Source organism: Ursus maritimus, unplaced genomic scaffold, assembly GCF_017311325.1.
Source record: "Ursus maritimus isolate PB19 unplaced genomic scaffold, ASM1731132v1 scaffold_27, whole genome shotgun sequence".
NCBI classification, from domain to species: Eukaryota; Metazoa; Chordata; class Mammalia; order Carnivora; family Ursidae; genus Ursus; species Ursus maritimus.
Window position 1 is genome coordinate 20175033 of NW_024425230.1, and position 11111 is coordinate 20186143.

At 58.3% G+C, this 11111-nt stretch overlaps 1 protein-coding gene across 2 annotated transcripts in view; it reads right to left on the reverse strand.

Annotated features, from left to right (window-relative positions):
* Positions 1-2998: 2998 nt before the first annotated feature.
* The window catches only part of MFGE8 (milk fat globule EGF and factor V/VIII domain containing), a 22924-nt gene continuing 14811 nt past the window's right edge, over positions 2999-11111 (reverse strand). For both annotated transcript variants that reach the window (XM_040642784.1, XM_040642782.1), the window contains 6 exons: positions 10034-10215; positions 9468-9623; positions 8632-8776; positions 5039-5223; positions 3926-4081; positions 2999-3802 (listed from right to left, as the gene is read on the reverse strand). In XM_040642784.1, the coding sequence (XP_040498718.1) occupies positions 3665-3802; positions 3926-4081; positions 5039-5223; positions 8632-8776; positions 9468-9623; positions 10034-10215 (962 nt within the window). In that variant the 3' untranslated portion in view covers positions 2999-3664. The remainder of the gene's footprint in view (positions 3803-3925; positions 4082-5038; positions 5224-8631; positions 8777-9467; positions 9624-10033; positions 10216-11111) is intronic.

Sequence of the window (11111 nt, forward strand, 5' to 3'; positions counted from 1 at the left end):
TTGCGGACAAACCCCCGCGTTCCCGCCGGGCCAGCCCCTTAAAGGAACACACGCCCCTTTCCCTCCAAGGGCTGGGCCCAAAGGGAAGAGTTGCTGCCGACTTGGCTCCAACTCTGAGATGCTAGCCGCGCCGTAAAGGGAATGAATGTCCAGGAGCTGCTGTCACATCTTGGGAGAGGGGTGAGTGGGAGATGGAAGAGGTGCGTTATTGAGGGTCCCATTAGAGCACTCTAGTTTACCAAAAACGGTGGGACTAAACGGGGGGGAGCCCCTCTCCACTCTGCAGGTGGGCTATGGCTGCCCCCCACTTTCTGGAGCAGGAAGGGTAAACGTTCTGTACGTTTACCCCCGCATAAGGTAAGGGGGCGCTGACCTCCCTCCTGCCCGTGAGTTTAGCCATCATGAAATTCCCAGAACGACTGTTAACTCAGTCAGGCACAAGGATGCTGACCCTAGTAGGAAGGGCTTGAAGCAGTGGTCTGGGGGGAAGGGAAGGCAAAGTGAGGGGTGCTCCCAGCAGCCAGCAGGGGCAACCAGGCTTCTAACTGGTACTCCAACAGGAACAGGGCCCTCCCTTATAATCCTGACATCTGTCTGTCCAGCCATCAGGCAGGCACCACCTCCCAGGACTTGTTTGGACAGGGTGTTTTGTGTCCACCCTGGTCAACAGGGGTCCTGGGCTGGACAGTTTGCCTCAGCAGAAAAGCCTAGAGGTCCTACAACCCTGGCCGGGAGAAGGGTCACAGGTCACTGAGTGCAGAATCTATTCCTAAACACGCTTCAAAAAGCCTGAATGCATATGTGTGTGCATATGTACGTGTGTGTGTGTGTTACACAAGAGCCAGGAGCACATCAGAGCACAAAGAGCTGCAGGGAACTAGAAGGTACACTGTGGCCGAAGCAAACGCCAGGCGTCAGGGAGCCAGTACAGTTTCCTCCATGGAGAGGAGAGACTGACCTCCGCGTGGAGATGGACTGAAGGAGAAGTAAGACTCAAGTACTACCAAGGAAACTCTTGCAAGCATCTCCGATGATGACGTGACCCGTGGTTGAGGCCTCCAACGAGCCAGGCTTTGCATCCGGGCCTCTTCTCCATTAGTCCCCACAAGGCCACGGAGCCGGTCCTGTTATTTCCATTTTACAGATGAAGGAATTGGGGCCCAGAGAGATTTAAGTAAATTGCGTAAGGCCGCTTGGAGCCAAGATGTGAACTCAGGTTTTCCAACTTGAGACCTTGAACGCATCACTCCACCCCATTTAGACCAGAAACAGACCAAACTCCTGGGAGAGGTGGGTGGAGGGGTTCCAGGGCTGAGAGCCACAGGGGAAGGGAGAGGGACCACAGGGCAGGGCAGCTTTGCTCCAGCAACCCAAGTTTCATGCACCAGCAGGTGGAAACTCAGTACTGGCTCCCCAGACAGGAACAAAAAAGCAAATTTGGGGAGAAGATGGTGAACGCGTGTGGGAGTGGGGGAGGCTGCCCAGGGGGAGGGTCAGCAGTGAGGACCCCAGGCTCCCCGGAGGGGGACTTTCAGAAGACTATGGCCAACTCATCCAAGGTCACAGAGATGAGCAGAAGGGCCTGCGTGGCTTAGGCCATTCCAGAGTGGCCTCAGGGCTCCTGGGCCCGGTGGGGACCTGTGACTACAGCCGGTAAGACGGGCCCGCAGCAAACACTCAAAGCCACAAACCGGGATTGCGGACAGATAGGAGAGAAACTCTGTTTCCCCTCATATAAGTGGGACTCCTTGGGTTCTAACAAGGCCCCGAGTGCAGTTCATTATGGGGGTGGGGGGAGCCATCCCAGAGCACAGGTGCAGGGGAAAGCGGCTTCTCCCACTGTCTGCTAGTCCCCAGGAGAGGCCAGAACAGGGTTGTGGCTAGGAAATGCTCCCAAAAGGGTGTCCGGAGACCAGCAACCCCCCAGCAAGACTGACCCCAGACACAATCCATGCAGTTCCACAGAAAAGATCTCTGAAACGGGAAGGAGTGGGCCGAAAGATCCCCCAGGGAGACCCAATCCCCAGTTTACTCAGAGACCACAGCCAGGCCTTTCATTCTGTCCCTACCCCGCTAAGAATCCCTGGCAAGGGCAGCTCTCAGGAAGGAGCCACTTCCAGACTAATTTTCCTCACCGAGTTCCAGCAAAGCCACACCCTCCCTTTGGCAGCCACGTGGCCAGGATCTGCTGCCAAGAGGCGCCTCTGTGTATCACTGCAGGGCTCCCGAAGTTTGTTCCAGAAAATTCACCTTGTGTCCGAAGGCCTGGGCTACTAGGGTAGTTTCCCAGCTAGTCAGTCCCTCCTCCACCTGCCAGTCCCCTTCCCAGATCACCAGGGCACTGACCTGCACTGTCCCCCCACTGGCTATTTCCTGATGGCCTCTGCAGGGGGCAAGGTGCTGAGGGCAGAGAGGTACCCCTGGAGCTTTCCGAGCCCCACAGCCCTTCCGCCCTGCCAGCAGCCCCCCAGGAACCAGTGTGGTCAGCCAGGAGGCCTTGTGACCACTCGGCAGAGCCCTGGTTGCTTCCTTCCCACCCTGCACCCCACCCCGGAGCCTCCCACAGCTCTGAAAGCAGCCCAGGCTCATGGAGCTTCTAGTCGTTTCTGCAGCCCACCACTCCGGATGCAGAGAAAAATGCCAAAGGGGAAAACCAACAGCCTTAGCAACGTGGTGCTGGTGTGGGAAGAAGGCAGAGGCACTCATGGAGACAGCCTCTGTGCCAGGCGCCCCCTGAGCCCCTCACCGGGCAGCAGCTATGGGCCCCAGGGCTGCATGGATGAGTCTGGGGGGTGGAGAACCGAGGGGAAGAGGCCTGGCATGGGGACTTGGAAGTGGGACCCCTCAGGAGTCTCCTCCCTTCTCCGGCTGTTAAGCTCTCCATAGCTGGCAGGTGACACGAGCGTGCTGGCCTCTGAGAGGACTGAGGGGGGAGGATGGGGGCACCAGCCCAGCCCAAAGCCCATGTGGACAGGGCAATGATGAACCACAGCAAGAGTTCCAGGGGGTGACATAAATATATTCTGGAAGCTGCCTGTGTACTCTGGGGTAAAGAACCAGCACAGAGGGTACCACCCCAGGCCACCCACCTCCACCCCTATCTCTCCATAAGCCCACCCCACCCCCTTCTGTCTCTTTTTAGGCCAAGGGTCAAGAGAGGTCTCCAGGGAGATAAGGGGGGGGACACGTCAGGGGCCAGGTGGCAGCAGCAGGAGTGGCAGCATTGTGCTGAGGGACAGGAGACTGTTATCTCCAGCCTGGCGCCTCAGGGCCTTCCTCCGCGGCTGTGAGAACGGGGGGTGCGGGAGCGAGTGTCCGGAAAACACAAGAGACTAGAACCAGGATCCGGGGAGGTGCAGGTAACCCCCCACACACACACTCCCTACTCCACCCTTCCCTGTCCATCCCAGACCTACTCAACTCCCACAGCGCCTAAGAGAACGGGATGGCAGGAGGGGTGGGTGCCAGGGCCACGTGGGAGGGGAGGAGGGAGGGGGAGGAGGGGGTGGGAAGGCAGGAAGGAGAGGTGGCTGAAACCCCCACCCCCTGTCGCCGACAATCAGGAGGTGGGGTGGAGGAGGCAGCAGGCCAACAGAAGGCCAGGAGGACCAGGTAAGGGGCAGGCGCCCCAGGGCCCTTGCGGTCACTCCGGCCAGGCCGACCACTAGCAGCCCAGCAGCTCCACACGCAGGGTGATGCGGTTGTGCCAGGCGACGGGCAGGATGCGCACAAAGCGAGCCACGAAGGGCACCTCGAACATGTTCTTCTTGTGCGAGTTATTGTCCAAGTTGCCAGGGAAGATCTGGAGGCAGAGGGGGCGTCAGGAGGGCCCCAGGGCCAGCCCCCCGCCCCCGCCCTCAGAGCCTCCGGCCAGCCTCGAAGTGCACCCCTGGAGGGGTGACAGGTCAGCCGGCCGGACACTCACCCTGGTGTCGACGGCCCCCTGGTCCCTGTACTCGGCCCAGTTCGTGCTGTCGTTACTGTAGGCCACTTTGTAGGCTGCCACGTACTGGATGTGGCCAAAGTCTCGGGCCCCCTGCGTAATGACGCCGGTCACTCGCCTCTGGGAGCCCAGGTCAACCTACAGGGAAAATCAACCACGTTTTCTTTGTGTAGACCGTTCTCCGCAGTAAGGTGGGAAAGGCAGACAGGCCGGGGCACGACTTCTAGTTTGGGGGAAGCTACTGCCTTTGGCACAAGCTTCTCATCTATACAACGGACGTAAGTCACATCACCTACTTGGTCAGACTCTGTCACACACTTCACTGCAGTCAAGCTCGAGCGCAGAGCCAACCCGCAGCCAATCCCCACCCCACCCCCGGTATGATGAGAACAAGGACAGGAGAGACACTGGAGCGGCTCCTGAGGTGTCCTGCAGGGTGTCCGCAGCCTGGCATGAATCTCGAAGGAGTCCAAATGCAGGCAGCTCCTCACGGAACCCGGCTCCGCAGCCTAATGCCAACTGGCGGCCTCGAGACGAGCCTCCTGCCCCCAGTCCCTACCACCCTGGGGAGCCTGCCAGCTGCCCTGGACGGGCAGTCTCAAGACCCGGCTTGCACACCCGACTTTATGCCAACGAGCAGGTGGGGCCCCGGCAAATCCTCGCCCTGCCAACACGGTTCCCTCGTCTACAAGATCAGCAGACGCGCCGGTTTTCTGTGACTCTCCTGGTTCCCAATTTCATGAAATCCAAGGGTTGTCCCATGGTGTATTCTCAGACACCGGGCCAGCCTTGTCACCTTGTGGCAGCTGGTGGTCAGGGCTCGACCGCTACACACACACCCCACCCCTTTCTCCGCATGGGGCTTGGGGCCTTGTCTTGGTGGAAACAGCCCTGAGTTCCCCCACCCTCCCCCTCCCCAGTTGCAGAATCAGAAGGTGGGGCACGTGGGAGGAGAAAAAACAAAGCTGAAGAAGAACAAGGATTTTCATACACTCCCTGTTGGGGCACAGGAGCCCCAGCTGGGCGGAGGTCAAAGATCAGCAGCCCCGTGGCTCCCACCCAACCCCAGCCTCGCAGCCCCGCGTCCCGACCCACCTGCAGCCATTCAGAGGCATCATTGGTCTGGGCAGTCCAGGCGTTGAACTTGCCCTGCTTGTCCAGCCGCGCGTAGAAGGGATACCAGCTGAAGGCATTCAGGCCCCAAGTCCTGTAGATGCTGGAGGCCGTGATCTGCTTATCAGGGATGGTGCCGTCCTTCATGCCCAGGGGCTCAGCACACCCTGCCAGCAAGGGGCTTCGTCACCGGGATCAGCACCCAACCTCCCAAAAGCATGAGCATGAGGCGACTACGGGGAGGAGCCGTGCATCCTGCCCAGCCCCAGGCATCCTCTTGGACAGACAGAAGCCCCTGCTGCCTTTTAGAGCCAACTGTTGTGCTTTCTCTCTGCCCACCTCACCTACTCCTCCCCTGGGCCAGCTGCCCTCCATCCCCACCCCCACCCTGACTTGCCCTTCCCAGATCCCCCACCACCTGCCCTCTCTGCACAAGGGCAGGCCCTGCCACCATGTCCCCAACGCCTTTCGGGCCTGATTCACGAGACACCTCCTCCAAGAAGCCTACCCTGACCACCTCACTTGGGCGGGCCTTGGGCCTCCACGGGACTCAGCACTTCTCTCTCACTCCTGTGGTCCAGCTGCTAACTAACAAGGCTGAGGCCTGTGATCTTAGCCAAGAACATCAGGAACAAGCATCCCATTGACCCAGCGCTCACTTCTGCCATTTCATCTACCACAAGGAACCTGAAAGCCGTTATCAGTAACTCCATTCTGTGCGTGAGGAAACCGGCTGAGACACAGTAGGCCTTGTGCCCAAGTCCCTCTCTCACTCACACACACACACACACACTCACACTCACACTCTCCCTCCCTCCCCCACCCCCAATCACCACACCAGGCTGTGACATCATCACCACCACCAACGCCCCTTCCCAGAGCCATGCAGGCCTGCCTGCTGGTAACCGGGGATGAAGGGGACAACACGGCTGCCGTCCAGCAGGTGGAAATGGGAGAAGTTAGGACCCCCGGGGGGCTCGGGGCTCCGTCTCCTTGCCCAGAAGCCCCTCCCACGGAGTCCACCAGGGGGCCTTCACACTCAACACTGGCCACTCGGGGTGCTGTCACTCGGGCCGGGCAGCTGGCCAGGGCTCTGCGTGGGCCTGCCCACTCAGCGGTGTGCCCAGCGGTTCTGCAACCCCGCCTGCAGGGGGAGATAAAACTCCCAGGAGAACGATGCATGTGTCCCCCACCTGGAAGAATCCTCACTCGGCACTTGGGGGTGGGGGAAGCAGGGGTGGAAAGCCATGCCTTCAGCTGGGAGCAGGCTGGGGTATACGGAGTTTTACATCGCCGTCTCCCCAGACGCCTGCACTCTAGCCACTGAAGACCGCTGCCTCCCAGCCAGACCGATGTCTGCCAGATGTCTGCTACTCGCACCACCCCGTGATGTCCAGCGCGAGGTCAGCCCCACGCTCCTCCCACAGAGAAAGGCTACTGGGCTGGGGAGCGGGTCGTTCCCAGGCAGGCTCAGGCCCGGGGCAGCTTTGCAGAGGGTGCCATGTTGGCATCCTAGGCTCAAGGGGGAGCCCTCTACAGATCCACTGCTTCCCCACAGTTCGTGCCCCCTCACTCCTAGGCCTCCTGACGAAGTCAGACAGCCTTCCAGGGAAAATGCCAGTCGGAGGGCCACTGAGCCAAAGGCCAGGACTCTCTGCTCCATCCCTCACTCTGGGAAGGACCCCATGGACGAGTGCTTCTCATAGACCAACCAAGGATCTTGTTAAAATGAAGATTCTGCTTCCATAGGTGCAGGATGGGGCTGGAGCCCGCGGTCCTACAAGCTCCTAGGTGATGCTTATACTACTGGGTCCTCGGAGCTCACGTTGAGTAGACGGCTGTAACCTGCTCAACCCAGCGAGTCTCCCACCCTGATCCAAGCCACCCTATCTTCCCACAGACTTCCCTCACCCACGATGGCCCTCTGCCCCCATTCTCCCCACACAGCCTAAGGGATCCCTTCTAGACACACTCTAATCATGTCCTATTAGCACTCCCCCAACCCCCATATGGCTGCCCCTTGTTCTGAGAATAAAGATCTGAATCCTTAAAATGACCCATATAGCCCAACTCATCTGGCTCCATCCACCTCTCCAGCCTCCTCATCCAGCAAGCTGCCCCTCACTCTCTAGGCTCCAGCCCCACTGGCCTGCCTTCCTTCTATCCTTCGGCATGCCCCAGGGCCTTTGCACTTGCCAGCTCCTCACCTGCCTGAAATGCTCTTTCCAAGTTCTTCATGCGGCTTGCTCTGTCATTCAAGCCTCCACTCAAAAGCCATCCCAACAGGGGAGTCCTCAAACTCAGACCTCAGCACCACTCATGTGCACACATGTACACACACACACACACACACACACACAAGCACGCACACACCAACACTCTCACCACCCAGCTGGAATGCAGACTAGGGAAAGGAGAAGATCTTGAGGAAAGCAGACGGGACAGTTTCCACAACTTGCCAGGTTCTCCCTCTTTTGGCCTAGGAGGGAGCCAGCTGGGATAGGACCATGAACCATGCAGGCAACTTAAACAGGCAAAGGCTGCAGAGTCCCCAGACCTGTCCTGTACCAACAGCCTAAACTGCCTTTTAGCAGAAGGCAGTCTTTAACTCCCCATTTAAACAGTAAGGCCCAAAAAGGCAATGACTCTGGGAGAGGGAATGCAATGACTTAAATTTATACTTTAAAAGGGCGGGTCTCAAGTAAGACAGGAAAGGCAGAGAGCCACCTCTCCCCCCTCTGCAGCTCTGCCTAGTGAGCCCTGCAGTTCCATCAGTAGCCGGCAGGTGGCGCTGTGGCTGCAAAGACTGGGAACTACCCAGCCCTCAGAGAGCCCGGGGCTGAGGCACTGTCTCAGCCTGACCTGCCCAGGGATGACTTTTTCCTGGCTCATCAGAAACCTATCTTTTTCTCGTGTCTCCCATCACTCCATCTGGGACTCTCTCTAGAAAGGGCAGCAGAAAGGGACCAGCTCCAGCCCCAGGACTCTAGAAGTCCCCATGTTTGTCTTGAATGAGTTACAGTAGGTTTGTTGGGGGGTGGGGGGGGGAAGCACTAAGTGGGTGGGTGTCAAAAGCCCAAGGATCTAGAGCAAGTTTTAATACCTACCAGCTTGTGTGCACTTGATAAATAATTTATCGGGGCCTCCCTTTCCATATTCATTCCCTCGTTCATTAAATGTTTATTGAACATCTACAATCCAGGCACCGTTCTAGGCACTGGGACTACAGCCGTGAACAAAACTCCCTGACCTCATGGAGCTGACATCTGCAAAACAGAACTCATGCTACGTGATCTAGAAGCTCAAGAAACCAATCAGAGTAACAGAAAATAGCTCGACAACTGAAGGGGTGTCTTTTTTATTTTTTTTTTCTCCCACCAACCGAAATGCCAAGGGTTGGCAGACCGCAAACACAGAGGCAAGCGCCCTGAGGGCCAGGTGACCCCTCCCGTGAGCATCTCCTGTGGGCGCCCAGGTCCCCCATCTTGCTGCCGTGCCAGCCAGCTCAGCCTGGCTGAGAAGGAAGCGGGCGGGGAAGCCCACTTCTTAGCACTGACCGCAGCCCCCGTACTCACCATTCAGCTCACAGCCAAGGAGCTCGAAGCGGAGGGTGCAGCCGCGGTGGCAGACGATGGGCACCAGCCGCACGTACTGCACCTCCAGAGGGAAGTCAAACAAGTTGACCTTCAGGCCACTGTTGTCCATGTTACCCACAAACATCTAGGGGGAAAGCAGATTGGAAGAATGGGTAAGTGTGGGCAGTCCAGCTTCCCGGCGTTGCCTCACCTCCCCCGTCAGGCCTGGGAGGCAGAGATGAGCTCAGCAGAGCCAGCAGGGGTCAGTTCTTCCTCTGGCCACCCACAGCCCTCAACACAGTTTTCTCTTCTCACACCTTTCTTGGTCATCATGGGGCCTGGGCATAAACCCCTGTGTTGCACACAGGGTCACCTATCACCTACAGGGTGCCTCTGCAAATTAGGAAAAGGCACTCCTTTCTCAAGACCCTTTATCATACTAATTTCCCCACAAGCAGAAGTACACAAACCTAAGATGTCTACATCATGCATGCTGCTCACTTACTAATGACATCCTTGAGCAGTATACAACCTGCACAACTGTACATGGTAGCCCTGAAGGCTCAGAATGCATCCGACCTCCACCACTACAGCCACCGTCAACAGGTCATTGAACCTTTCAGAGTCTCCTTTTTCTCATCTATAAAGTAGGAGCTATCACCTGTAACCACAGAACATGGGCATAACGTGGGTTTCCCAATTTCTGGGAACCAAGAGGCAACTGATGACCCACCACATGGCTAATCATCCAGCGTACACACCCTCACTCCACTGGGAGCCCTCGAATAGCTCTGGAGCCCCACGGGGTGCGGACCACAGTCCCTTAGAGCCCTCACCTTGTCTCCCATGCCCTCTGTACTCTGGATGAACTGGAACTTGCGTCCGCTGACACTGTAGGCCACCTTGAAGGTCTTCAGGTACTCGGCACTGCCTGCGCGGCTGGCGCCCTGTGTTACCACGCCCATCACCCGCATCTTCCGCATCAGGTTCACCTGGACCCCAGGCAGGGAGCACAGTACCCTTATCTCTCGGGTCCTTTAGACTCTTTCCACTCCCCCTACCCAGAAAGGATGGGGCTTTCTCATCGGGGCCTCTCAGAGCTTTGGGTCCAGTGCTCAGGGAAGCACACGAAGAGGGACGAGGCCCCCAAAGGCTTCATCCAGGGCAAACAGCCCCTCCACAACCTGGGGTCTGCTCCTCATCCGGCCCCCCGCTCCAGCACACCCCTCCCCACGCCCCCCCCCCCATCGCAAGGCTGCCCTCCACTTACAGATACTTTCACCTGTGGGAACCCACGAACTTGCTACCTGGACCTCAGTTATGACCCCCCAAATGCAGGCGTACTAGCCTCGCCTTGTCCCCTCCCGTCACTCCGCCCACCCCAGAGCCACTCTTTCCGTACCTGGATCCAGGGGTTCTTATCATAGTTGCTGGCTGTCCAGGCATTGACGATGCCCGTGCGGTGCAGGCGCGCCAGCTCTGGGGCCCAGCGCTGCAAACCCATGAAGCCCAAGTGCACAGACGAGGCAGAGATCTGCGAGTCGGAAATGGCACCCGTCTCCATGCCCAGCGGCATGGCGCAGGCTGCAGGCGGGGGACAGGGGGAGGTGGCAGTCAGGTGGCCACCCGAGCACGCGGGCCCCGGAGCCCCAGAAAATAACACCGTGTGGCTTCTGCCGAGACCCAGAGCAGAGACCAGCAAAGGACTCTCGGGGCCCAAGAAAAGGTGCATGGTGAGGAAGGGGGGGTTCTGGACAGCCAGGGGTCTGGGACCCAGGGCTGCCTGAAGGTTCCAGGCCAGGCCGGCACTCGTGGCATCGCTGGGACAGGCAGCCAGCAGTGGTAGACGGTCTTGTTTTCAGAGGGCGTCGAGCAGCCATTATTCTCGTGGGAACAGGGGCAGGGACCGGATGGCCGGAGGGAATTCCAGTGTGGCCTGATCCCCAGTGTCCCCAGCCCACCAGGAGGACCACCACATCCAGCCCAACCCCTGGCTTCCCCAGGATGGCTCTGGGAGAAGGGGCACCCAGCTGGCATCGAACAGTACTTGTACTGGACATAAAGCAGTAAGCAAGTCATGGGGTGCCTGGGGGGCTCAGGCAGTTAAGCATCTGCCTTTAGCTCAGGTCATGATCTCAGGGTCCTGGGATGAAGCCCACGTCAGTCAGGGTCCCTGCTCAGTGGGGAGTCTGCTTCTCCCTCTCCCTCTGCCCCTTCCCCCTGCTTGATGTCTCTTCTCTCTCTCAAATACGTAAAATTGTAAAAAAAAAAAAAAAAAAAAAAAAACAAAAAAAAAACTGCTTGGATTTTCTACAGTCCCACTGGTAGGACTTTTCCGGGTATGGCGTGAATGCCATCCCTATTTCTCTCATACCGTTTGCCCCTTCCAACTATTGGTCTTAAACCAGCCATTTGCCAAGTTGCCCCTGGCCAAGGGCCATCACCTTCACCATTACCCCAGGCATGTGGTCCCAGGGGGC